This window comes from Hylaeus volcanicus, chromosome 6, assembly GCF_026283585.1.
Source record: "Hylaeus volcanicus isolate JK05 chromosome 6, UHH_iyHylVolc1.0_haploid, whole genome shotgun sequence".
NCBI classification, from domain to species: Eukaryota; Metazoa; Arthropoda; class Insecta; order Hymenoptera; family Colletidae; genus Hylaeus; species Hylaeus volcanicus.
Genome location: NC_071981.1, coordinates 24,859,097 through 24,887,053, shown reverse-complemented (window position 1 = coordinate 24,887,053; position 27,957 = coordinate 24,859,097). Strand labels below are relative to the sequence as shown.

General features: G+C 41.0%; 1 protein-coding gene across 2 annotated transcripts; it reads left to right on the top strand.

The window, feature by feature from the left end:
• LOC128878800 (zinc finger protein 1) lies at positions 1-27,957 on the top strand. Of its 2 annotated transcripts, XM_054127336.1 has the most exons (10): positions 1-799; positions 2,601-2,763; positions 19,840-20,219; positions 21,940-22,080; positions 23,483-23,783; positions 24,550-24,950; positions 25,072-25,425; positions 25,619-25,939; positions 26,158-26,317; positions 26,458-27,957. In XM_054127336.1, the coding sequence occupies exons 2-10, from the start codon at positions 2,730-2,732 to the stop codon at positions 26,649-26,651; spliced, it is 2,286 nt and encodes a 761-aa protein (XP_053983311.1). In that variant the 5' UTR covers positions 1-799; positions 2,601-2,729; the 3' UTR covers positions 26,652-27,957. The 2 variants fall into 2 exon arrangements, with proteins under 2 accessions (XP_053983311.1, XP_053983312.1); XM_054127337.1 differs by lacking the exon at positions 1-799 and having other exon boundaries at positions 871-2,763; positions 24,598-24,950.

Sequence of the window (27,957 nt, the reverse complement as noted above, 5' to 3'; positions counted from 1 at the left end):
TTAAAATTCGTCCCTCAAGAGGTTCGTTAAAATTGTGAATGTTTATGAAAATTCACGAATCTTATTCAGAATTGTTATACTTGACACTTTTGGGATTAATTCTTCTAGTTCCTCGGTGAAAAGCCTTGTCACATATGGTACCTGAAGAGAGTTACACCTTCCAACGTACCTCAACCATCGTTAGAGGCTACAATCAGTTCGAGTTCGTAACAAAATCCATCTACTCAATTACTGGTTACGTGGTCCATATCGACCGCCGCGTAATCGCGAGTGGCGAACAATTTTTACTGGTCGAGACTGTACCATAAATACAATATCGGCACAGCACGCATCCTTCAGCATTCGGCAGATAAATAGGGAGGCAATCACGTCCGTGAACCAATGGGCTCAAAAGATACCAGGTTTCCGGTGGACGAATGCATCGTGATAAGAAGCTCCCGCAGCGATCCATAAACCGCTATTACTGAAAACAACGACGCCGAGCAAGTTTCCTCTGGCGATGTTTCAGTTATCTCCTTTGTGTTCGTCCCCGGGTGTGTGTATCGCGTGAATCGATAGGCGCGGGGTGCCCGGTCGGACGGCTACGCTCCTGACCTTGATTGCGAGCGACGCACACGCCGAGATGCGACGCAGGTAGGGGATGTGGCGACACGACACGGGTAGACGAATATATAGTACGGCACGAATCGCCCGAGGATAACATCTCGGGAGCCCAGGGAAGGCTGGCAGACCTGCGGAGGAACGAGAGGAAGAGGAGGAGAGATGTAGAGACTGGAGGCGAGAGTGGTAGAGAAAGGGGGTAAGTTGGGATGTTGGTAGAGGGGGATTCCAGCGTGTCCGTCATAACGCATAGAGGGGGAGAATAGGAGAACGGTCGGAACGGTTACGGGGAGAGGTAGAGAGCGGAGGAATCAGCAGGAGGAAAACGGTGGTGGGGGCGGTCGAACGCGGCAAGGGAGACGAAGGGAGAGAGAAGAAGCATGGGGGCGGTGGCTGGTCCGCTACGGCCGCCATCACCATCCGTCCCATCCTATAGTAAACTCCGAAGCAGCAGTCCCCAATCTGTCTCCATGTGTGTTAGTTAGGACCGTGTTTTACCGGTGCTTGCTACTCCAAGCTGGTAGTAACACCGACATTTCTGCCTTGCCCGCTCTCTGCGATGCCCTAGCATCGGCTCTCCCGATACTGTCGCACTTCCCTCGTTCCTTTCTTCTCTCCGTCTTTTTCCCCGCTATTCTTTCCCTCCGGTCTCTGTCTCCTTAAGTGTGTTTTGCTTCTGTGCGTGGCGAGGAACGCGTACGCGAATGAAAAGAATCGGTAGAGAAGAAGAAGGAGAAGGCGGCGGAGGAGGAGACGGCGAAAGAAGAGCATCGTATCGCTTTCTGCACGGCCCGTTTCCAAGGATATAACCGGTGTGCGCCGTCTTCCTCTGTTTTTCGAGGTTCCCTTCTTTTCTATCCCCGATTCACGAGAGTGTATAGTGTGATTAGTTGGGAAGTCGCCAGTGCACTGCAACGTGTAATTCGCTATACGTACGCCTTTCAATCCGAGACGTCCATCCTTTAAGACCGAGCGGGAAGAAACAACGGACCGACACGAGAGATGATCGCCAGGAGTGCTCTTTGTGCGGATTGAGTCAGCTTTACGGACGACGCGGACTCGAGCGGATATGCACATGCAAACAGGCTGTATCTCGAGATTCGTTACCCTTTTTTTGAAGAATCCTACCAAGAGGATCCTCGTAATTCCCGCAATCTTCAACTCGGCATACCAGCGACGAACGTCGAAAATCCAACGAGTCTGAGACGCATCCCACCCAATCGGTCCTCTCGAATCATCGTCGTGGAATCGTCAGTTATCGAGACGAGGGGAACGAAGGAACGGACGAACTATCCGTGGACCTCAGCGCTGCCGCCTGCTGGAATTTCTCCTGTCGTCGTCTGCACACATAACCTCTCTCCCTCGTCTCTTGGCCGACTCTCTATTCTCCGCCCTCTCACCTCTCTTGGTCGCTGTTATCGTTCTATCTCCACCTCTCTGTCTCCCGCGATCACTTGGCTCGCTCGTCTATTTCGCATCGGAAGAGAAGAAACGTGATCAACATTCCCGTGTTTCGTTGAACTCTACGGTGCGCGCGAGTGACACGTTGCTTTTAATGTTCACCGCTCGGCGAGTGCTCGTTCACCGGCGCGTGGATATCCGGAATCGAGGCTCGATCAACGGTGATCGAGAACACGCAACCGGTGCTGCTCGATCGCGGCACACGGAGTCGATTGTCGTTGCTCGATACAACGCGACCGAACCAACGAGGAAACGAGAGTAACGATGAGCAGCCGCCGCGCACCGAAACATCGCTGGACGTGAATATACCATCGTTCTCGAGAAAAATACGCGTCTCGTCGGGCATTTACTCCGTTGCCCAAACGAATCGTCCTTACGATCGAACGTGCCCGGAGCCCCGTAATTCGTATCGATGATTCTTGACGCGGGAACGGGCGGTTATCGATACCTCGTGCCGGCGACGTAGCTATCGAACGATTCGAAAGAGAAACGGGGAGGAAAAGTGCAACCATGCGTCGCTGTACCTTGAAACGTCACAGATCACGCTGGACGAACTCTTGAGCCGGGATCACGAGACGCTCCGCGGCTACAGAACCATTCAACCTGGCGGAATCGTCCAAGAGACGCAAGACGTACCTCGGGGAGCACTGGCTCGCGCTCACGCGAATATGAGCATGACTCTCGTCCGAAATACGTTCAAAGGTGAGCACTTCTTTCCTAATCTATACTCCGAATTCCGAAATGTTTGTATCTCGCGGTTCACGACCATCGCGACTGCGCCGTACGTCGTTGAATCGTCAAATTTTTTATCGTCGACTGCGTCGAATACAGAAAACTTACATACTTCAAGTTTTCCGCTTTGCGATTCAATTTTTATGAAAGCTCGATGTAGAGCCAAGGAGATATCGACAAACTGTGACTTTTACATCGAACTATTGACGTTGCGAAATTTTTGAACAAATTTGACGACGCGGTAGGGTGATGTTGACATGCAGGGTGCCATATTTCATTTCGTAACGTATGCGTTAACCTCTTGAGGGATGAATTTTGAAAGGATTCTTGTTTGCTCCGATCGAATATACACAGATCAAAGTAACGTTTATCTGTAAATCGATTCGAACATACAGATTTACTATCTCGCTTCGATATGGAATGTTTTTTAATTCTAAAAGGTATTACGATCCCAAGTAACCATAATTTTGATATAAAAATAAACGTACAGGAATGTGTCAACATCCCTCTAGAGGTTAAACTGCAAACATGTCGAAACGTGTTTACATTTATTTCACAGTCTTTCCACTGAAAGTTGAACGTAGAACTCGATGATTAGTGAGCGCATACTGCACTTTGACCGTGCAATCGCTTTTAAGAACGTAGATGATAGATGTGTATTATGATGACGTCGACGTTACATTGTACTTTATCCATGTCTCGTGGGTAGTTATTACCCTTTGTGAATTCATAAATTTAAAAGCACCTACAGGTGATTTTTGCGCGTGGCTTGGTAAATGCGCTTGTTGTGTACGCGCAGTCATACCTGAATGCTCGTGTATTTAACAAGAGCGCATGCGCAGAAGATCCCTGAAAATATCATCTATTTTTCGGTGAACTAACGCGACGTACATATTCACAAAAAACCCGTATTAAATAGTATATTTACTTTTTTTTTATTTTATTATATTTTTTTTTTTTTTTTATTAATATTCCTTAACCTTGGACCACTTTGAGATTGCGTCCTATACAATCTGTATATTTCCAATGTCTGATTCCATTCTTCTAACTGTGTATGATGAACAATCTGCTCATAACAACTCTTAAGCAGATATACGCAGATTCAAGTAACAGACGATGAATAGAAACTTTACGTAACAATTTATTTGCAACGTTTATTTGATCAAACATAATTCAACTACATATTAGCTACCGAAATTAATTCTGTGCCTTTCTAAGGTTAACTCACCATTTATTTACAAACAAAAATCATGCAACTTTCGAGTAGAAATGACCGTTATAATAATCATGTAAATGTAAAAACACAGAATTAATTTTCGCAATTAATTATTCAGATGTAACTGTTATCGCGTTACGTCAGTGTCCCATTCGAACAATTTCTTCCAGAACTCAAACATAATTTTGATCGTACAGGGTTAAACGTTCTTCGCTCTTCGTAAAACGATACCGATAATATGCTAGCGCGAATGTTAGAACGTTCATTCAAGCAAGAAGCGATGTCGACATTTTTCACATCCGATAATACGCGTTATCTATTTGCCAAAAAAAAGAAAAAAAAAAGAAAACTGCAGCGCAAGTCAGCCTCGCGTTTGAGCGTTAACGTATTGCTCCCGAAAGCGAAATGTCGTAAACAGCTCCCGGAATGCATCGTCGGATGAAACACATCGAACGCCGAATCTTCACGCACGTGCATCCTCGGCACGGTAGCCGCGCGAAAGTATTTTTTACTTAACGAAATTTATAGGGTTTCGCAATTTCCCGTTGATCCGCGCGCACTTTTTATCGCAGGAATGTACTGGGCGTCGCGTCACCTAACAATCCCGATGCTTTTTCGTGATTCACGGACAGCGGAGTCCGTTCGGTTGAACTTTAGACTCGACACGTACCGCTTTCATGGCGCGGATATGCCAAACGAACTCAGACGCGAACACTCGCTAATCGACGGTTGCGTTTCGTTCTCGAACACCGTTTTAGCGTTTTCAAAAAAAGTCGCGGCAAAATCGCCATTTGTTGCAATATAATCCAGTGGTGAAATCTATTTCGAGGCTCGGAAGTTTCAGGAAACGAATTATAGTACGGTCTAGAGGAAACAGCAAGTTTGTTAATCCTTTAACCAGACAAATATTCGTTAAAGGAAACTCGATGAATTCCTCGTAGCAATTCCCAAATTTATTATATCATAATTTCTATAATTCTCTAGTTTACAATTGACACTGTAAATAACGTGCATGCACCTGATTTGAGTGGATTATTTGTTTGGTCAACGAGTGGTGGGCTGAAACCTCAGTGACCGTCTTAGTCGTTGCTTCCATTTCACCAAGAAGATTCAACTTTCGGTTCAACTTCAGGGGCTGTAGCTATGTTTAATCGTAGCTACGGTACGGGTTTAGCGATCCCGAGGTACCCGAGCTATGGGAGGGGGGGGGGGGTAACAGACACGCAAAAGAATGTGCGATACTATAAACGGTATTAAAAGACACCACAGTACAAAAAAAAAACGTAAATCATACATGCAACGGAGTAAGGGAAAGCATGTACAGTTGGTAGCAACTAAAAATGCTTCTAAAATAGATGCAAACAAAAAAAACTTTCGGTTCGTATCGAAGTAAACATTGTATTATTTCTACCGCAACGTTTCGCTAACGATCCAACAAAGTTTCTTTTCCTCGAGCCAATTTGCGACGAATTTACAATGGGGCGATATCGGTAATCGGAACAGTTTCGTTCGCCGGAAATGTATGTAACTCGACACTCGAAAGGCCAAGATCACCGCCGTGCGTTCCTTAGCGAATTAGTATATCTGATACAGTGTTATAAGTGGCGGCGTTTATTGAACAAGCCAGCGACGGTGTCGTGCCCCACGCGAAAACATTTACCGATCCAACGTAGATACAGGGGGCGACGGAAAACGCGGTTCTATTTTTGAGATCAGGTAGAAGACCGTGCACGCGTTTCCCTAACAATCGCTGGCATGGAGTCGATGAAAGTATCGTCGCGACGGTCGTACGATCGATTCCGAAACTTTCGACGAATCGAGGCTGCGAATCGTTTACTTCGTCCGCGTTAATCGGTATTCTGGTAAATGTTTTACTCTTTGATCAGTTGAACGCGAAATATTTTTGTGAACTTCCTTGCGTTGATTTATTGCTTATCGAATCGTATATCGGTGGCGTGTGTATGCTTCATTGTTTCTCTCGAGGCAGCGTGCGAACTTCTTGCTCCTTACTTCCATTTCGTTCTTACGTTATTCGCAATTTTATAAATTATATGTAAGAAAAACTAACGAGAACGAAACAATGTAAATGCAAAGGTTAACGTTAATTTATACATTTATGTTGTAATTTATATATTTATAAATACACAAATGCATGAATCAACATTAATCCTCGCATTCACTTTATTTGCGTTAATTTTTCGTAACCTCTTATCTAAATTCCCTTTCGTAATTATTTCGTTCACAATTTCATTACAATTAATTCAATTACGTTCTCCATTCGAGGTACTTGTTACTCGTAAAACTACATTAATTTCGAGTCGATTTTGAAGAATATCGTCGAATCTAATAGCAAATTTGCTGTTTCCTCTAGACCGTACTATAATTCGTTTCCTGAAACTTCCGAGTCTCGAAATAGATTTCACCACTGGTCGAATGTGTTGGTTTGTCACTCGAAATTCCTTGATCCGTTTCTGAAGATTCTTGTGTTCGTTCGAGTGATCACGGAGGGTACATTGTTCTTGCCGACAGATAAGATTCCGTATATTCCACGGTACAGATGAATGACGCTACTGTGTCAGCAGCAACGCATCGTGTTGTGCAGTTTACTCGTCCGCTCGCGTATTCCTGTCGTCCCCTCTCCTCTTATCAAATCCCTCAGCGGCCACTTATCGCGGTGCCGTCTGTTTCTGTATTTTTCATACGAAACGCGGACGAATAGTGGAATCGCACGCGCTAACAACCGACTAGATTGCGAAAAATGTCCGGTTTCCGGCGCGCCAACTACGGAAAAACCGAGACTCGACTCACCACCTCTCGATAAAATAACTAAATCGACATTTCGAATATTAAATAATAGGTCAACAGTTACCCTTTTATAATACTTCGCGAAAAAAGCGTGAAAGAAACGGAAATGGAGGAAATATGGAAAGAAAAATATAAGTTTGTTTTTAACAAAACGGGAACGTTAAACCAAATTCGGTTTAATTGTATTGGTGTATTTAATAAGAAGGTAAAAAGAAAAAGCGCAAACGAATGAAAGGAGGATAAGAAAAAAATCTCAAGTTGACCAACGTAGATAATAACCCGTAGAAATCGTAACCATCGATAAAATGCATTAAAGGCTCTCCCATTAGAGAACGATGAGTCACTTTGTGGTATAATAAATCACAGAGTAAAACATACACAAATGAGACAAAATATTTTATAAGAAGAAATAAAGTAAATAAACCCGTCAAACAAACCTTAACCATTAATGGTTGAAAATTTCATTGCTAAAAATATTATATAAAACACAGTAACACACTTTTCCTCTGAAATCGTAGTAAAATGGTATTTTGAGGACGGTGGAAGATCGATTACCGAACTCTCTTGAAAGTGTAGCTACAACTTCGTTAACCAATCGTTTCGTTTAATCAAGCTCGCGAAATCCGTGCGTTTTGTGTTAATTTCGTCGTGCCGAAACTATGCGATGTCTTTAAACGCCGCGTGCTTCGGACCCACTCACGGCTGGGGCTGTATTTGCAAAGTTCTCAAACACGTAGCACGACAAAAGAGTAATTAACTGTATTTCGTGGCGTAAAGGTAGACCACCACCGTGACTATGTATACTCGGTTGTTTCGTTGTAGTCGGTAGTTTGCACGATGTCACGATCTGTAACGATAGTACAACGTGACGTGGTCGCTGCTTTAGTTTTTCGATACAGAAGCAACACTATCGTTTAACCCACATTTGTGTCGCGTATCTTGTTTGTGACGTTCCTCGACGAATATGCTTCTACGTCGTAAAAGATTCGCCCGACGCGATAAAGGTGATCATGAGAACGTCTATCTTCCTAAATAGATCATGAAAGGGAATGTACGTTCGCGAATAGCTTCAAATTACTTTTCTTGTTTTGATTAAATTTTTATGACAATAGTACTAGACACTTGAATAGAAGGTATTAAACCTAGGATGACTTTTGTCAAGCTTTAATTGTCAGGGTCATTTTAGACCCAGCACGTAACTCAAATTTTATTAGATTTGAATTAGATATATTTGTAGTGTTTATAGAGGAAAGTAATACTACTTGTAACGAATATCGGTATAGTTATGCTTATGATGAGTATAGATATGAAAAAAAAAAAAGAAAAAAATATAGCAATGATTAGCAATTACAAAAGCAATTGAATTTACCTAAGTAATGCTAAGTGATCAGAATGAAAAGTTTAAAATATATGCAAAGAAACAATGAAATTAATTTTAAATTTGCTTCTATATCACACGTGTCTCTGTAACAGATTATTTATTCTAATTTGCTAATTTGGATGACGTAGTTTGATACTTTTTATTTTCCTAATATTTAACGTAACGTAAGTCGCAATCTTAATTGTAAATGCTTGTAGTTCGATCACGCGAGAGTCGACGATTGAGGAAAGCAAATAAGCTGTAAATAATCTAGAAATTCGTGGGATCAGTCGAGGCGTCAGAGGACCTCCCAGGGTTAAATAAGTAATCGTTCAAAATGGCGAAATATAAATTTTCATAACACTGTCGCAAAACGCTCGTTTTAGAATATGGTATCGGTGGTATCAATGTCGATAAGAAATTCGATCACGCTTTTGGCCATTTTATCTCATGTTTCGCGACGATTCTTTTTCTTTAATCGAATACGACTATTCGAGCGATCCTACGTCGTACATCGGTAGCGTCTCGAATGATTCATTAATTTCAGTGTCTTATCTTAAGATTTTAGAAACTCTCTTCTTTCGGCACAATTCGATTAAAATATTTGCTTGCCCACCGTGAGCTATATTTCCATTCTACAATTTGAGTTTCGACCCTAATTCTTCGTCCGTTATTCGTAATTCGAAGATTTTATTTAGACAAGAATTTTGCCCATCTCTATGTGGAACGACGAGCGCGGTTTTTGAGCGTTTCGCTCGAATTAATCGACGAAGTTGATACGACCGATTGGTCGGCATTTAGCCTGCGACCAATTGGCGCTCGCGTTCCATTGATTGGGTGGTGCGTACTATAATGCCGTGAAATAGCGGTGCCATTTGTGTTCAATCACGAACGTTATCGAAGATTTACCGCCATGTGTCGACTCCTTTTTAGAGCGCGTCGCTTTCTGAGCGTCACTTGGAGCTTATTGTCATATTTGTCGCCTTCAATAGCGCGTCGTGCAATTAACGAAAAGGTCTAAAATCATAATCACCGTTTCCGTATTAGGCGTAGAAATTGACTCTGTGCTATTATATTCGGTTATTTATTATTTACAATTTTTTTTTTTTTTTTTTTTTGTAACTCTAGGTAAAAATAATTACTTTATATTTTGTTACGTTAAAGTACCAACCTTCTAAGTTCTCAACCTGATGGCCATTACCATTTATCTACATACACAAAGTTCAGTAGTCATCAAATTTTCCTTTGCAAATTTTCCTAATTCTTGCAAATTTTGTGAATTCTTCTAACAGATTATGTCTCTCTTATAATGTCCATCAGGTTGAGACTTGGGTTACGTGTAGAGGTCGAAGACTCGAAAGGTTGGTACCTTATTATTCTACGTTAAAATTCAGACAACCGAGGGTGTAACAAAGTTTGAAGCTTGAATTGACTTGGCGAATTTCTGACGCGAGCTAAATGCACGTAGTTTTCGAGAACGCGTACATGCTGCACTATTTAATGGGGTGAGAATGACCTCAGCCCTTAGATATACCGGATGAGTAAGTCGGACGTTGTACGAATTTGGGCTTCGAAATAGAATGTGAACACGATGGTGAATAATAAGGCTCGAGGACCGTAACCATTATCCTTTTCGCTGTTGAATTTTAATCATTGATTGGTAGGAAAAGCCTCTGTACAAAATTAATTTCTTGATCAATATTTTAGTAATTGCTCTTATAAATACGTTCCCTTTTTAACCCTTTATTTACTGGCGGGACTTATAATTTTCTCATGGTGCTGTATTAATTACACGCTTTGAAACCTATTGTGACTCTCGAGTCAACTTCTATGAAGTTCGTTTTTAATTATTGGATGGCAGCACAAGCTTTTTTTTCTTTTCGAAGCTTGTTAGAGACAACTATATAACATAAATATAAGACCAAAATGGTCGCCTGGATTTTAAAAACTTTTGAGAAATTCAGTAAATAAAGAGTTGAAAGAAAATCCATAGAAAGATTAAGAAAGTTCAGATAGGGAAAGAGACGTTAGATGGCTTACAACACACACACATTGTATGTATACCCAGTTTTTGCAAACTATCAATGTATACATAATTACCGAGATTGGAAGTTTGTTAACACATTGGAGCCCGTTGATACTTGCTGAGAAATCTTCCATGCACTGATTTATGTTGCTGAATGGGGGCCGACAGATTACGGTTAATCTTCAATAATAATTTATCTTTTAGTTCTGAAAATTACGAAGCTTGAAACGTAATAAATTTTACGGGAGTAAATACGATGCGAGGATGTGTCTGTAATCAAACACATACATACACTAAATATATCAAGTGAACGATTATTCAGTGAACTCTTTGCACTAACAATTATTTATATCTAAAACACCTGGTCGGAACAAAGTCTTCCAAAATGTAACGATATTTATACAAACGTGACTTTTATTTTAAGTTATGAATTACTGACGCGTGAGAAGTGCTTCCGATTTCTTGATATAATGGTAACATTAAGCAACAAGCTTACTGGTCAGGAAATAGTAGTGTTTATCGAAATGTGGGATTCCATTGTGCAAGGTGTGCCTTGTTGACTTCTACGTCACGCAGACCGAGTATTTCAAAACTTTGATTTGGCAACGTTAGTGTGTTATGTAACCGCGTTAACATTGGTGCAAATCAGGTAGGGATTTAGCGAAGGAACTTTTTCCTAACGTTACGAGGACGTGTTTAACTCTTTTTCTGCATGGAGGCACCAAATACATGCTAAGATTATATTGACTTCGAAAATGAGATCTCAAATTTGAGATTTGAGACTCGGGTCACCTTTGCCTCAACGACAATCATTTTATTGGCACTTCGAGTTCCAACGAAATTAAACCTAAAGAAAACCTAGAAAACCTAAAAAACCTAGAAAACCTAGTCTTACCTGAGAGTCACCTCTCGAGTGCAAAGGGTTAATATAAATTTTTCGCTAATTATTTTTGAGGCCGTACGCCCCAATTAGAAAACCTCCGATAGATAATCGTTTGTTGCGGATGACACGGTGGACATCGGATCTATGCGAGAATCGTCCCCGTGGCAGCGCGACGAAGTGGTTTTAACGTTCTGGAAGATGGCGGCCGCGCCCTATCAAGCTCAATGACCTCTCCGACAAATCGTTTACTTCGCGCGCGGCGGCGGCGTCAGCCGGATCGCCGCGACGCATCTTCGGCGCCGTGCGAACGCGCCTTTATGGCCTGATCCACGTTGCCCGCCTGACGTAAGCGCGTTCATCTCGTATTTTTTCTTTTCTTACCTTCGGTTTGCTGGAAGCATCCACAACGGTATCACGGCTCCATTGTATTCCGGGGATGGGTTCTAGTTCCTATTCGCAAGTTGGGCTCACTTTCGATACAATGATTTATCCAGGTAAACAATTCGTTGGCGAGTTTTTAGAATTTTTCAGAGATTTTCCGGAATTTTTGAAAGGTGTTTAAGGGAGGTTTCCGGTTTGTCGTGTCAAGAAATATGTAGCATCTGCAAATTTTATTCCCCTGAAGTATCAAGCACAAAGAGTTTTAATGTATCACATTTTTTTTTTTTTTTTGGGGTTAGCTGCAATAGATATAGATTTTTGTAATTGAAATACATAGAAATTGCATAACTTATAAGCTGTTGTTTATAGGTATGTAAAAAAAAAGCGAAGATGCTCGGCGTTGGCAAATATAGCGTCAGAGATCATCTGAAACACAAAATTCAAAAAGATTCTTATTCTATATGACTGTAGTTACGAATGGTACTGGGATTATTAACACGTGCAATGGATAACAGTGCTTTTTACCGAACAATTAAAAAAATTAATTACGATAGTCAAGCATCCAAGGAAATAAATTTAAATGAAATTCATAAATTTTTATGAATTTACAAAAATACGTACCACGAGTAATTTTTAAATAATCTAAATAATATTTAATCCTGGCAGAAATTTACAAGAATATTTGTCTGGCAGTCAACGCGTTAAAAAATGGTTTCACGTGATTTCGAATTCGGATTCGCATTGAGCACGAAAGACGCCAAAAGTTTGAAGACCATTGATCGTACAAGAACGGAAAGCACTCGAAAGATTCAATTTATTTTATGTTTCCCCGTGAGCGATTTATCTACCAAACAAATAAAAGTGAATTTATCGATTATCAGGGCGAGAAAATGATGGCTATAAAAGTCTCATTGACGAGACCTCCTAGCAAGTTATGTCTAATTCCGTGCAGGCCACATAAAGTTGCTGAAACTTTGATTGTAGAATCGAGTATCTTGTGATTTTCATGCAAGAATTTTATAAAGTAACTAGATATTAACTTGATCGATCATCCAGAGAAAAATAAAGTTTCGATAGAGTTGATTCAGGATCAAAACAGCGTGTATAACGTGGTTTAACGATGTCAGTGAGGCTTGGCGTGTCGTCTGAGAAACTGAAGCGGCTTTCCAAGGAATCGCGAAGGCAATTCGCGTGATCGTTACCCGATGCACGTGTCTTTTCGCTGAATAATTATCGCGCAAACCGTGACTCCTGTCCGCAGACAGCACGAGGGACATTTTATCGCGCGACAAATACTTTTCTCTGTAATTCGAGACAAAAGGTGGTGGAAAATTATAGTGAGTAATGTACAGTGTACACACTTTGGAGAAAGTGAAACAATGACTTCGATGAAATATAATTGGGTCGATTCATGAATAACTTCCGCCGTAGGTAACAAATGACAATGCTTTCGAGGAAACCTCTGCAAATAACGATTCTTAATTTGTCTATTAAACGGGAACAAGTGATATCAACTATGGGGATTAAGTGATTAATTAAGATTTTTTATGTAATAATATATTTAGAAATTGTATGGCAACAAACGGAAGTTATTTATGAACGAACCCAATAATTGGCGAATCAATAGTAGTGTACGTATTCGAATAAGATAATATTTTATATGCTTGCTAGAATAAAAAGACGAATTACATAATGAAAGAGGAGAATACGTTTATGAAACGTAATAAACTGAACGGATGAAAAGTGAACTCGAATACATAGTAAATAATCTAATAATATTTAACTAATACATTGCAATAAACAGACTTCACTTTTGCAGTCGTGTACAACGACACTCGCCTACAATTATAATGGGTTTAAGGCTTGTATTATCTAAAGATGATATGGAACGTAACCAATTAAAGCACTGAGAAAACTTTAATGTGGTATTATCGTACTTCGCATGTTAATGTGCTAATAGGTGCACCGATTATGCCTCTAAGGAGATTTCAAGACATTAGCATATGAATGTTTCAGTATTTTCTGCACTAAATATTGCACCTGGAATTTTGTTAATTTCAAAGGAGTTGCAGCATTGATCGATTCAAGCTTCTCAAATTTTCATTGGAATAAAATTCCATCGCGGTCGGCAAGCGTTAAACCTTGCCTAGAAGGCGACCGAGATTTCTTGGATTTCCTAGAAGCTCTCGTGACAATTGACCGTATCTCGTGAACAAAAGCTGCCCACTTTCCGGAGGCAATCGACACGCTGGCTATTTCATATGATAATCTCAGGAAACGTCTGCTACGGACTCGTTCTGATAGACGTCTTGAAATTAAATTCGATACCCTGGACACGTCTCGATATAATGAAAAAGTGGCCTCAAACCCAATCAAAATATAGTTAAAATTCCTGAAATCAGAATAATTAATCGTTGATCTGCAATTAGAATATATACACGCATATACGTATATAACTTATCATAAGAATACACATAAAATTTATGATAAACGAAATACGAAAGTGGAGAATAATTTCTATTTATTCGAGATATTTGAGCACGTAAAAAGTGTGCGTTTGATAATATTAAATGGTCGCACGATCCTCTTTAAGATCAATAATACTCCTGCAATCAATTGTACAGAAAAAGTATTTACATTGCATAATTACATCGAATAATTTAAGCAGAGTACCAAAGGTACAACACAGGCAACAGTAACTTACACTACAATATTATTAAATAATATATTCTTGTTAAATTGTAAGGTACAGGCGACATTATAATAATAATTTAACTTACGTTAAATTTCACGCGACAGAATTCACTACACACCACAATTCACGGTAATTGACTACCAACAAAAATAATTCTCGCCCGCAGCAAACACAAAGAGTCGCAAACAAGCAAAATAAGCCATCGATTCCATCGGGGCGGGTGTCTTTCCTTTTCAACCGCGAACTTTTCTGCCTTTCAGAGGCGCATTCCACTTTCCAAACGGGGGCGTGGAACACGCGAATAAAAATAAAATACTCCGTGAGCCACCGCGTTGAAATCGTCGATTCGTTCGCCGCGATAAAACGCGCATTTGGAAAAAGTCGACGGTTGCCCTCAGCTCGCCTAAATGTCGTCGGAGTTGTTCACCTGTCTCATAAATGGATCCCATAATGCGTTCACGTGCAAATTTATAGAAATTACTTGCACTCGCACAAAGTAAAATATTAATTTTATCTTATTTTATCTTATTCATTCGCATGCAATACAAGATATTAATTCTGTATTACTCGTCATTTTGGTACATAAAAATATTAACCTTCCAAGTCTCAACCTGATGGCCATTGCGGTGCTATATACGAACTTTAGTAGCCATCAAATTTTTATTTATTATTACAATTACTGTCATTTTCAAACACACTTGTAACCCGTTAGAATAATAATAAAATTCCATACATACATAAATAAAATTCCATGTACATACATATGTTGGTGATTAGTATCTAATAAGAGAATTACGATTAAATGTATCTTCTCCAGTTAAAATGATAAATGATTGAATATAAAGGCACAGAATTAATATCTACACCTAATACATGTACTCGCGTGCACTCACACAAGATAAAATATTAATTTTATTATATCAATCTTCAAACTATTTGTCTTCATCGATTTTGCACGAGTTTTGCGTGTTATAAATTTGCATATAAACGTGTGCGATCCACGATCTATTTATGAGACGGCCAGTTATGTTTTGCTGATTGGAAAAATCGGTTCGGTCGCGTCGGGGTGACAATAGAAAACGCCTGTCGATCACGATCGAAGTAGATCAGTTAAGTCGCTGGTTCGAGCCGCGTATGAATCCGAGATTGCCGTGATATCACTTACAATTTGCTATGCTCGTTTCTGCATTCCACTGACGTCATTGGTGGCGCATCCCCTTCCCGCGAGGACAGCCACTGAAAGATACGCATCTGCACGCAGTGTCGATTGCTTCGAGATGTTAACGTTCATTCGAGATATCGTCTATCCCAGTCGATGAAGAAGTAAAAGACGAGGAAAAAAGATGAGGAAGCTACCCTTATTTGTTTTGTAGAGCTACATTGGTCGCCACCATTATTTCTTAATATACATGTAATTATTATATTTAAAGTATTTATAGGCTGGACAAATGAAGGATTTTTTAGAAAGAGCTTTAGGATTTTCTTTGTTAATAACAAAATAGCTCTGTTGGAGTAATTGTCGCGGGCATATTATTAAAAATACGTTATGTAAATTGTATAAAATGTATTCCGTACAAAGAAACATATTTCTAAAGCACTTTTCGGTAAATATTTGATAAATAAGCAAAGAATAATTTCTTATTCGTAAGAAAATTATTTGAAACAAAATTTCGGAAAGTTCTCGATACAAGCAAAGCCTTCGAATGTTGAGAAGAGTTAATGGCCGAACAAATATCCTCGATAATTCACCGAGAATATTTCTCTGTCAACCATTTCCATGGCAGAAACAAATAGTAAGCAGGTTACAGTATTTTATTTCTCAGTAACCAATGAAGCAAACGTCCTCCGGCTTCTCTTCTCTAGTAAACAAACGAAACAACTGTTAGATCGTACGAATCACGCGAAGCCGTTTCGTCGGCCTTTTATCTTGTTATGTTTCTCGCAACTGGGGAATTAGAAGTCACCTCGCGGTTAATAGTACCTTCTCCCGATCGAGATAAACAATCCACGTTTCGAGGAAACGGCAGAAAGTGGATTAATCGCCAGAAATTCCTACGGTTGCGAGCGGCGAACAAGAAGAAGGCCGACGGCACTGAGGGCCCCATTTTCCTGCGAGCCAATTCGAGATATCGAGAGCGAGAGGCTGAGTAAGATAGCTACGCTCAACGATTAAAAGTGTGTTAACCCTGCGGATAAAGGTATTTTTACCACAAACGTTAGACGATGTAGTTTCCACTCGTCGAAACACAAAATTTCAGTCTTATAGAAAAATATATACTCTGGCCCTGGCTATCTGGAATTAGGACCTCTTACAATTTTTAACGTTTTTCGTGTTTTTAGTCAAGTTGAAAGGTGCGAACGAACTAACGCTCTCTTCGAGAATAGATACCGAACCCTGTTCAATTCTGGTTTTGAGAACGATTAGAAACGTCTTCATTTAGATTTATCTTGCTGGTGGAGCTTAATACAACAACACCAGGGTATCCAACTACGTATCAGTCTATTTCTCATCGAAAGTAAGCCTTTGCATTGTCTAACCCTCTAATCGAAGACCTAACCCCCTCTTTATTATTCGACTTCAGTTTTAATCGTTAAAGAACAACTCCTCTCGGCTCTTTTTCACCGATGACGCTTGATACAACAACACCAAAGGCATTTAATCCTTGTATCACTCTGACAGAGAACGCGTTAAAGGGATGTCGCGATGGGAATCGATCCGATGTTTCGTAAGCGTCGCCAGCGTCGCACGAATCGTCGGTTTGCCTTTGAAGCGACGATTCTCGAGAAGGCGACGCAGATCCGCGACATGACACGGCCATACATCCTCGCACGGTACGTAGGAAGACAGGAAAGGTCACGGCTCTGACCCATTTCGACGTTTTATCGGCCTACCGCGCGAGTAAAGTTCGCCTCGCGGTCCGCGATTGGCCCAGGCTTCGGAGAAACATGATTACGTACGCGACTTCCGTTTTCTCTCGTTGTTTTTCCAACGATCCAGGGATCTCACGCCGTGCCCGCTTGTTTTCTTCGCCGCGCTATCGAAATCCGAGAGCCCGAATAAAACGGTCCACGGAGAACAGGACCAATCGACAATCACCGACTTCTATCATGCTTGCATTCAACAAGATCGAATAGGTTTTTATTTTTATTCGTTGATGTTCTTGTACAGGGAGAGGTAGTCGTTCGTTTCTTGTCGTTACGTGGACAAAGAAGTTAGAGAAATTTGGTAGGTAAGTTTGTAGACCGAGCAATTTTTAAATTACATAAACTTGAACTTGAAGTTGAGGAAATATCGTAGAAGTCTATCTTTCTGTATTTTAGATTATTTATTTATGATGTTCACTGTATTGATGTTTGTCGAGCCTGGCAGTTCTCTAGCGGTTCTTAGAAAAATTGCTGCGAAGAAGACCTTTACCTATTAAGTTGAGCATCCCTAGAAACTAATGGGAACAATTGTTGAACGTGAAAATAGATCAACAACCGTAAGGTCTGAACACGTGATTGACATGACAAACACCTGATTGATTGTGAAAGCAAACTATTTTCGTATTCAACGTTCCTTCCTATCTTTTCTCCTATTCTTGAGATGTTTAAACAAACGGGAACGTTATCTACCGTTTGGAGGATAATTTTCACCCCTGAGACATACATAAGTATGGCATTGAACGTTGGTATCTTATTAGACTTGTTGAGCTGTACAGATATCCCTGGCAAGGAACGTGTGAACGTGATCGAACGATCCTCTCCTGCATGACACTCCGAACATCGACGAGAATGAGTCACAACGAAATTTTATACTGGCCGGCGATTTGCCAAACAACGAATCGACGCTTTGTTAGCGACTTTGTCCTCGGTCAAACGTTACTTCCGTTCGATTTTGCGCAACTGTTCGACTGCAAGGATGAGATAAGTTCTGATTCGAACAATAGGTGAGGAATTTGAACGGAACATATTGATTTATTAGCTAGTTTTATTTGAGTAAAGAGTTGCAAGGATCTCCAGACTCGTTGATTCTTTTGTATTTATATCGCCATAGCTTAGTCAAAATAATATAAAAATATTTAAGCTGTTGCTAGATAACTATGTATTTATGTTAGCGTTACGTATGTGTATAGGGGGAGAGGGCGGAGGGTTAAAGGGAAAATTTTGTAACACACAGACACGTGGATAATTTATTTTTATTTAACGAATAATAGATTTTAGATTGCGTGCCTTTGGTTCATATTGAAAATTCGATTTAGACAACAGTTTTATATTCGATTGTCGATGTTAGTCGCCAGAGAAAATTTGTCTGTTGGAGGATGACCGTGAGACGCATTTCTGGCTCTCTAGGAGTCGTATCGTTTGTATCGATTGCTCGTTAGCACGGTGTGAGTTCGTATTACTGTGGCCACAGTGTTTCAGTCGCAGCCCGCATCGAGGAAAATTTAAATAATTTGTAGCGAATCTCGTGGATCTAATAAAAGTGACTATAATTCGATAATCTTAAATCTAACCTCCATTAACGTCTCGGTTGTCCAGTTCGTGACCATATTTAGAAATGCAAACATATAATAAATATTAAATTTTGCAGATCCATCTTCTACGCGAAGAGTTTTCCAAACGGTGTTTCAGAATTTTTTTCAATCAAACACAAATAGTAGAACGTACGTATTTGTCTTGAAAAACGGAATACAAAATACCCATTGAAGCAATAATTTTCCACTAATATTTTTCTTGCCGTATGATTATCTTCTGCTTGCTGTAATCTTTAGAAATCGCTGTACGCGCGATCGATATTTTTCTCATCGTTTACTTCTCGAAGTAGGGCTCGCGTACTTCCCCGTTGTATATTTATGAACGTCCACCGACCGACGTTTAGACTGTGCAGTGGCTCTATCTTCAATTAGGCTCCTTCGCGAAGATATTCGAGTCTCGAGCCTTACATCTACCGTATCTTTGATCGTGCTACGCATCGTGGTTCGATAACTTTTCAATTTTACCGACGAAGAACGTCGCCTAATTACGAATCATTAATTTTCAGAACACAGTCTTAGTAAATAGACGGAAGGGGAACAAAATACAAAAAAAAAAAAATTGAAATAAAAGTAGAAAAGTAGAAGCAATTAAGATGTACACCTCATCCTGTGAAAAAGCTAAAATTATAAGAATGTTATTGATCCTATTCGTTCGACGCACGCGAAAAAGATTTCATGCACACCAATCCACAAAAAACATAAAAGTGACGAACCCGTAACCCTTTCGACCTTGGTGGAACATACATGTCCCCAGTGAACGTAACTGATTGTCTTTGGCCAAATTGCAATTGAGACTCGCAGCAACATACATTTAAAAAAAAAAAAAAAAATGAACATCTATCGAGCGTCGGTCAAATTGTCCCTTCTTATCCGAATACAATTTTTAATCGACAGCCAACCCTGGTTTAACACAATTAATTTCCGAAAGAGAAACGAAATAGCGTTTAAAGAGAAACCAGCCCGGTCGAAAGGGTTAACCGAACAAATTTCACACCTCCAAAACGCGAGCGTGTCCGTGGGAGATGCACGCGCAGCCACGGTGGGCTGTTATCGCCGCGCGAACAACTGATAGAGGAAGGGAGAGGAAGGGAGAGGAAGGGCGAGAGGGAGAGAGGGGCAAAAAAAGGCGACAAATAACGTTGCACGTGCGGCTCGTGTTTCAGGTTGCAGCGAGGACGAGGCAGCAGGTGTCGTGAAAGTGGAGGTGGGCGTAGATTGCGCGGCCTGGTCGCCAACCACAGGAAGTGCCGCTGGAGGTGGTAGCGGGCCAGGTAGCGAAACGAGTGGTGGCAGCGGCGGCGGCGGTGGTGGTGGTGGTGGTGGTGGTGGTGGTGGTGGAGGTGGTGGTGGAGCTGGAACAGGAGGGGTTGGTGGCCGCAGTGGCGTCGGCGAGGGCGGATCGACGAAACAGGGTGGCAAGAGGTGTCCCCAGTGCGGCATCCTCTGTTGGGACGTCCACATCCTTCAGCTCCATCTCGAGGACACGCACAAGACCACCTACGCCATCGACAAGAACGATCTCAACGCTCAATTGTCCCAAGTGGTGAGTGAAACTAACGTCAAGGACGAGAGGACTCCATTGTTCCCTGTGTGTATTATCGATCATGCGCGACCGGTCTGCGGATTCTCCACCCCCGTGTTCTCGCTCCGTTCTCTCTTGATATCGCTCTTTCGTTATTCTTTTTTTTCTTTCTTTACTTTTGTTTTTTAGTCTCTTGGTTCGGTCGAACGGGATTCGGGGGGCGGCCGGGGTGGTCTTGATACGAGATCGTATTTTCTCGCGAACTTGACTGCGTAGAGTTTTTTAGGGGCGGGATTGGTGACGGATAAGCGTTTGGTGGTTGTTAACTCGCGTAGGTTTAGGGTTTCGATGGATGATTTTGGTCGTTTCTCGGCCGATTAAGGAATTCGTAGCTTCGATGAGAATTGTTTTGTTTACGGTTTTTGGGGGTCTAAGCTGTGACGACGGTTGGAGTTTTGAATGTAGCTGTTTCTTTGTTGATCGACGATTTATATTGTAACTTAAGTTTGTGTATCGTGAAGGTTCAATTAGAGCCAGTTTTGAGAATTAATTTAAATTGTGTTCCAAAATGTGACTATTTTCTACGATTAGAGTAGCGAAGTAGACGTGTAAACTCTTCGAAACCCCGACTAGTCAACTCCATTTTATCCGACTTACTAAATTTGAATGAAATTATAAAAAATCAATGGATATTTTTACACGATCAGAAATGCTTCTAGTATTCAAAACACAATCGACAGTAAAATAACCACATAAGCCTTTTAAGTCACTGTTACTGTAAGTCAAATTAATCCGGTCTCTTTTCCTGAAAAATCAAATCAAATTAAAAAAAAAAGTCAATATTAAAACTTCCGATAGCACATACTCAAGATTAGCTTTATAGACGCACTCGTTTTAATTCGATCAGGGGTTCCGTATCCTTGTCCACGACATACTCCTCGTATTTACTGCATTTCTATTATTCGAGACATAAGAGAAACGTTTAAAAACAATCACAAAACTACAGCATCACTCGCGTAAAAGACGTTCGTTGTTAAATTTAATTGAAACGTTATTGGCCGGCGCAATTACACGTGGTACGAAACAGTTTACTCTAATGGCGGAGCACGCGATCGTTCTTCGGTTTCACTTTGAAATTCCAGCTTCCTTTTGTTGCTTTATCTAGTTCACGGCTACGCTGAAGCAAAAACACGTGCGCGCCTCGAATAAAGTAGACCGTGCTCGCGTTTTTTCCGCGCGGAAAGTGTGCTTTTTTAGAACGTTGCGCCTGGGGAACAAAGACATTTCATGCGCTACACAACGAACCGCGAACGCGACCAGATTGTCGTTCCAAAAATTTCCACCTGAATTATTCATATTAAAAAAAAAAGTAAACTTTCACATATACCACAAGTGCCTGTTTAAACTAGAGTTATAAATAATTAAACGTAAAGTAATAAGCAAACGTTGTTGGCTACTGAACCTCGTATGTATAGACACGTTTTAATGACCGTCAGGTTGAAAGTTAGATCGTGTATTACAGATTCATTGTAACAGAAATTCTAAAAAATAATGAGCGAATCGAAATGTTAGAAGAGATCGAATGTAAAGGCACAGATTTCATTTCTACACATAATATTTACGAGAAAAACGCTGGCTCGTATTCCGATAAACACCTCGAACATAAACATATCTCTGCTGAGATTACCGAACTATTACTTGGCGAACTCCTCGACATTAATAGTTATAAATTTTGTTGCAGTCCTGCGGGGTGTGCAGCAAGACCTTTGCTAACGTCTACCGACTCCAGAGGCACATGATCAGCCATGATGAGAGTGCCCTGCTTCGTAAGTTTAAGTGTCCCCATTGCGAGAAAGCCTTCAAGTTTAAGCATCACCTCAAGGTACTACGAGTGCACCCTTATTTTTCATTTCTTCATTCGTACATCGTTTTATTTCCGTTGTTTGGTTTCGCGGTTTCTCACGCAGCCTGACTCGATATATAGTTGTCTTGTAACCACTTGAATGTCTTGTTTCGAATAGAATTTACGTTTCCATTTTGTTAAAAAAGAAAAAAAAAACGTACACGCCCACGTAGAATGCATCGATATACTTGCACCTCTGTGCGATGGACGTTCGAATCTCTGGTTTGATTGTTGAAATTGTCGTTCGAATGTTGTTCGAAACCTCAGTCCTTGAAGGTATTTAAATATCGATGGTAATTCTGGACTTTTGAAATGCACCACGTAAATAAACCAGATTAAACGCTAACAGACGCGTTGCACTATTAAAGGATTTTTAAAAGGCCTTTTGTAATTCGAGTTTTGTCATTCGAAGTCCATACAGCGTCTTTGTGATCAAAGAATAAAACTAAGTAAATAATTTTACATACAAAAATGTAGGGTTCATACTGTGATATGATAAAATTCTGCAAGGTCCATTCGAGCCCTTTGATACTTTTGCTGACTTTGAATAAAATTCGAAACGATTCGAGACCTAATAAGGGAAACTTGGATGATCTCGTAATATATGCTAATTAAAATAAAATACTAAATGAAATATAGTGAATCCTATCTATAACGCAATCGCTATTAAATCATCTTTCAGCTCGAGACTTCTAATTTCAAGAAATAGAAAGAATAATCACCGAACAAGTAATACGAAATCATCCAAGTTTTTCGATCTCCATCGCTACTTAGAACCGAATGAACATTTCCAGAGACTGATATCCGTTTCACTTTAGTTCTTAGGTATTACATTAGGCGCACATTGAGTGCAGGATGACGCAGCGCAGGATTTTGTAAAGGATTTATCTATGCTTCGCTAACCATTACTATGGGTGACATACTAATTAGCTATACTATTTTAAATGACGTAGTTCGAGCGTCTGTTCTTAAAAATGAAGCAGAAACTCCATTTCAATGTGCTGTTTTGCGTCACTCTGTACTCGCATACACATATACTAGATAAATTAGTTCTTAGTCACCGTGTCAGATTTGTCGTGAGTCAAAAAAAGACTGACAACCTTCTTTCGCCCTAATCCTACCAGGATGTGACTTCGCATCACATATCAAGTTTGAGTAACCGTAGAGTCTCCAAATAAATGTACATACCTTCCATATTTTATCCATTTCATAATGTAGTAATAAATACATTTTATGACTCAGTAAAATATTAGTACCCTGCAAACATCCTCGCTATAGTTTCTCAAACTCGATATGCGATCCAACGTCCAGCCATGTCTCGGTAGGATTAGGATGTTTATTTAATTGTTTAATTACAACACTTATTCTCTAATTTGCTCAGGAACACCTCCGCATCCATAGCGGTGAAAAGCCATTCCAATGCAACAACTGCGGGAAACGTTTCTCTCATTCGGGGTCGTACTCGAGTCACATGACGGCCAAGAAGTGCTTGATCGTGAACTTGAAAAAGCCCAGGCACACAAACGTGAGCAACGTCGAACGCGGCCCGAAGAAGGCGCAACAATCCCTGCCGCCAGGACGACGCGAGGTCGACCTGCTCGCGGCGAATAATAACACTTTCCTCCCTATTCTGCCAAAGCTTTCACCCTCGGACTATCAGGAGATACAACGAGAAGGAGCGGGTGAGAGCCGATAACGTTTACATTCGTTATTTTTCTGCGAACGTCGAGCACGATTTTACAACGCTTGATCATTTACAAGCAATTAGGATGTACATTGAAACTCTGAGAAGTTTTTCATGGATTTATTAGTTACACAATGGCCACAAAAAAAATCTTGACATCACATGCAGCAGGCCACAGTAGAATCCTGTACATTTCTTTTTCTATAGGGTTGTATCTTCAGGGAAAACAAAAGCTAGAACTTGTATCTTGTATCGTTCAGGGTCATTTTGCCAATTAATACGACGGTTCTGAACAAGTTTACACTGTGATGATACGATAGATAGCACACATGTGGGTATAATTGGCTCAGCGGTAGTACATTAATTGGCGAAACGGCCTTGCATGATTTACTTTTGTCTCACCTGAGGGCACAAACAACAAAGTACAGAATTTCATTAAAAAAAATATAATAGAGCCTCAAGAGTGCTCGGAGACGTTCACCTAATAAGGAGGTCTCCTTCGCTGGCTTCTTCAAGTCCTAACCAAGATTCAAGATTAGATTGACGGGTTGCTTTATCACAATTCTAATTTATAATCATTGTAGTCTAAGCAAGTTTTATCACAACGTTCTCGACTTCATGTTTTGGATCCTATTCAGCATTTAAAGGCGAATAGTATAGAGATCGTTTTTTCTATTTATACCGAAGAGTATCCAAAACCTTAGGTCGAAAACGCTCCAGCCTGCAAGGAACTGACGCCCCAGGAAACATGTTTCTGTCAGTAGATCCGCGAATCGGAGAGATCCGCAATGTAGAAAGCAACCTGGTTCCAGGTATTTACGACATGCCGACCCTTCTGCCTCAAGTGATGGGCTTCGGTAGTTACTTTCTACAAGCGTCCCTCGGCAAAATCCTGAATCAGCTACATTCCAAGAGATTGGACGAGGTAGCCGAGCAATTTGAATCTCATCGAGAGCTTACGAGCCCGTCTCGGGACTCCGAAGGAACGGAGGGCACGGAGGGCAAAGAGTCTCCAGCGCCTAGCGATCCTCAGGGTCTAGACGCGGTGCGACGGATCCTGGAAACGGTGAACACCTCGGTGACCAAGCAACTGTTAGAGGCGAGCGTACGGAAGCTATCCACTTCACCGGCCACAACGAAACGGGAGTTTGAGGAGGATTATCAAGTAAGCGGTCCAACGACTTGGTTTATTTAAAGTAGACTGTATGATAGGCGTAAGGAAAACACACATTGGCACGGTATTCTCATTCCTAATCGCATAATGAATTATTGTTATTATCGCGCAGGATCAAGATAGCGAGATGTCTAGCGAGATGGCGCACTGTCCAGACTGGTCAGCGGCAGACCAATACGATTCCCAGAGCGAAGGTTTGGCGGCGAAGCTGGAGGACGTGAATCAGCCGACCGCGAAATCAGGCTGCAAAAGGAAAATGGAGGACAGCTCGGAAGTGGACTCTGAGGACGAGGAGGATGGCTCGCAGACGCACAACGATAACGGAAGGAGAGTGAGAGCCAGGTCGTTGATAGACGACGAGCAATTGGCTGTCCTGAAAGGGTACTACGCCATTAATCCCCGACCCAAGAAAGAAGAGATCATCATGATCGCGAATTACATCAATTTTCCCACTCGTGTCGTTCAGGTAAATTCTAGCTGGGGTTGTTTATGATTACGCATTATTATATTTATTATAAAAGGGAGTGACTCTGCGTTTAAAATCCATTTGAAAATACGTATATCATTTTGTGTTATCCAGAGGAATATTAGAAATCTAAAGAACATAGTAATATACCTAGTTTATTTCTTTATTTCTAATTATAAATCAATGTCGTTAGGTTTGGTTCCAAAATTCCCGGGCGAGGGATCGACGAGAATCGAAGATACCAGCCTTGGTACCGTTGGCTAATCCAGTCAGTCAAACCGCCATCGAGCAACCACTTGATTTGTCGAAGAAAGAAGCGCTCACGCAGTCAACGTGCAAGGACAACGACACCGGTATCCCTGCCAAGGTCGCGTCGACGCCTCCACGTGAACAGAAGCCCGATAATCCGGAGACGGACGACCTGGAGGACTCGCCTCTTGTTATAGATGAAGAAACCACCGACTCGACGGAAGTAAAACGCGTAGTTCCTGTCGCGAGCAAAACTGTTCCAAAGGTAATGACGAGTCTTCATCCTTAGTCATCTTTGGTCATCATCCACCGTGTCACTCGAATAGAGGTGAAGTACGAAGATGAGCAATATTCTTGAAAAATTCTTTTTAATTTTTTTATAGTAATGTAACCTCTTTAACGAGCTCACAGAGGACGAACAAGTTTGACGGAATATTCTGGTGTTTCCAGCTCTACTTTACACATGTTTTATTGTTTCTGCAGAGTCAACCTCAAGCAAACGTGAAGAACGAAAGCGAAACCGCGAGTCAACCGGAGGTTCCACCGGCGGCAGATATCGAACAGGGTGTCTACTTCTGCGATCGGTGTGACAAGACATTCTCCAAGCACAGTTCCCTAGCTAGACACAAATACGAACATTCCGGTACGTATCAAGGTGATGATCCTCTTGACTCAGTATTTCTCGAGCTATGTAATTTGGACAGCGATTAAAATGACACGATCGCTCTATCGAATGATTAGTACCGTGAACATGAGTTACAGATATCCTATGAATTTCCACAGGGCAAAGGCCGTACAAATGCGTGGAGTGCCCAAGGGCGTTCAAGCACAAGCATCACCTGACCGAACACAAGCGACTACACAGCGGCGAAAAGCCCTTCCAGTGCTCCAAGTGCCTAAAGCGCTTCTCTCACTCCGGCTCCTACAGCCAGCACATGAATCATCGTTACTCTTACTGCAAGCCGTATAGAGAATAGAAGAAGTATTCCGCTAGTTGAAAACCAAGACTCGTTGGGCTTAAGTTAAGTATGGCACGGTCCTTTTCACTTCCACGACAGGACTCAGCATTTAAGTTCGAAGAAATATATACCTCGCGTTCTGACGCAGGAACACGATTACAGGGGATTGGGGAGGGAGGGGGGGGAGATATAGCGATCTAGTGCAGGGGTCGTCAAACTACGAGCCACATTTTATTCGCAATTCCAGCGACTACATCCAAGATACCATACTTGAAATAATCAGTATCCTTTAGAGAGGTTAGGATGCCTTTGTAAATAAAGGTAAGATAGATCTTCTACAATTCATTTTTAATGTGCTAGTCGATACAAATTGGTGTAAAATATTTTTTATTCCAATCTTTTGATATTGTACAAACAAAAAATTCTGTTACTCAAAAAGCTATTCAAGTTATACGCTTGAACCAAAAACGTTATACGCCCACAAACTAATACAGTAAAATTTGCTGTCAAACGTGAAACAACGTTATTTTACTATTAATTTTATCGAGGAACTATGCTTCGTCTTTATAATCGATTGGTTTTCAAAGTTATTAACTACTTAACATTAACCCTCTTGGCCCTCAAAAGCCGCCATTTTGATTATTCGGACTTCCCAAAAGAAATTTGACGATCCCTGATCTAGAGGATGGTTAGACAAAGAAAGAGCGGAAGTTCGACGAATCCGCGAGGATCTGTCATTGCGCTCCACGCAGTGACAATGAGAAATTAGCCAAAGCCTAAAGTAATATATTTAGCTGGACGCACGAAGCCACGGAAACGGAACACCGGGTGGACGATGCGAAGATGGCGGCCAAGAACGCGCGTTTGAGAAGACAAAGAGCGAAAGACAAGACATCGTTCCTTCTCAAATCCGTTCTCGGCGTCGAGAAATGAAACGAAAAAAACGAAAAGAAATGAAACAAAAGAATAAAAAAAAAATCGCGGCGACCTCAAGGTCGACGAGTATAAAACCAAACAATACGCAACAGTACCAAAAATGCATAATGCAATAATCTATTATATATTATATATAATATACATAATATTTTAGTATTTTTATTAACAAGATTATTATATATACCATGACAATAATAAGGAAACTAATTAACGTACAAATTTGTTAGCCACGTTCGCACGGGGCACGCGATATATTCATTCGCGGCGCGCAAATAGGCGAAGGGATGTATAAAAGCGATATAAACGGAGTTCGTTTGAAGAGTTTGCAATCGAATATTCGATGAGAAACTAGCCGAACATTTCTCTCCACACACACATATATATATAT

Excerpts from the sequence above, each read along its gene's own strand:
- LOC128878800 (XM_054127336.1), top strand. The coding sequence starts at position 2,730 with ATGAGCATGACTCTCGTCCGAAATACGTTCAAAG. Across the intron at positions 24,951-25,071 it reads AGTTTGAGGAGGATTATCAA|GATCAAGATAGCGAGATGTC; the intron begins GTAAGCGGTCCA and ends ATTATCGCGCAG. Across the intron at positions 25,940-26,157 it reads CGAGCAAAACTGTTCCAAAG|AGTCAACCTCAAGCAAACGT; the intron begins GTAATGACGAGT and ends TTGTTTCTGCAG.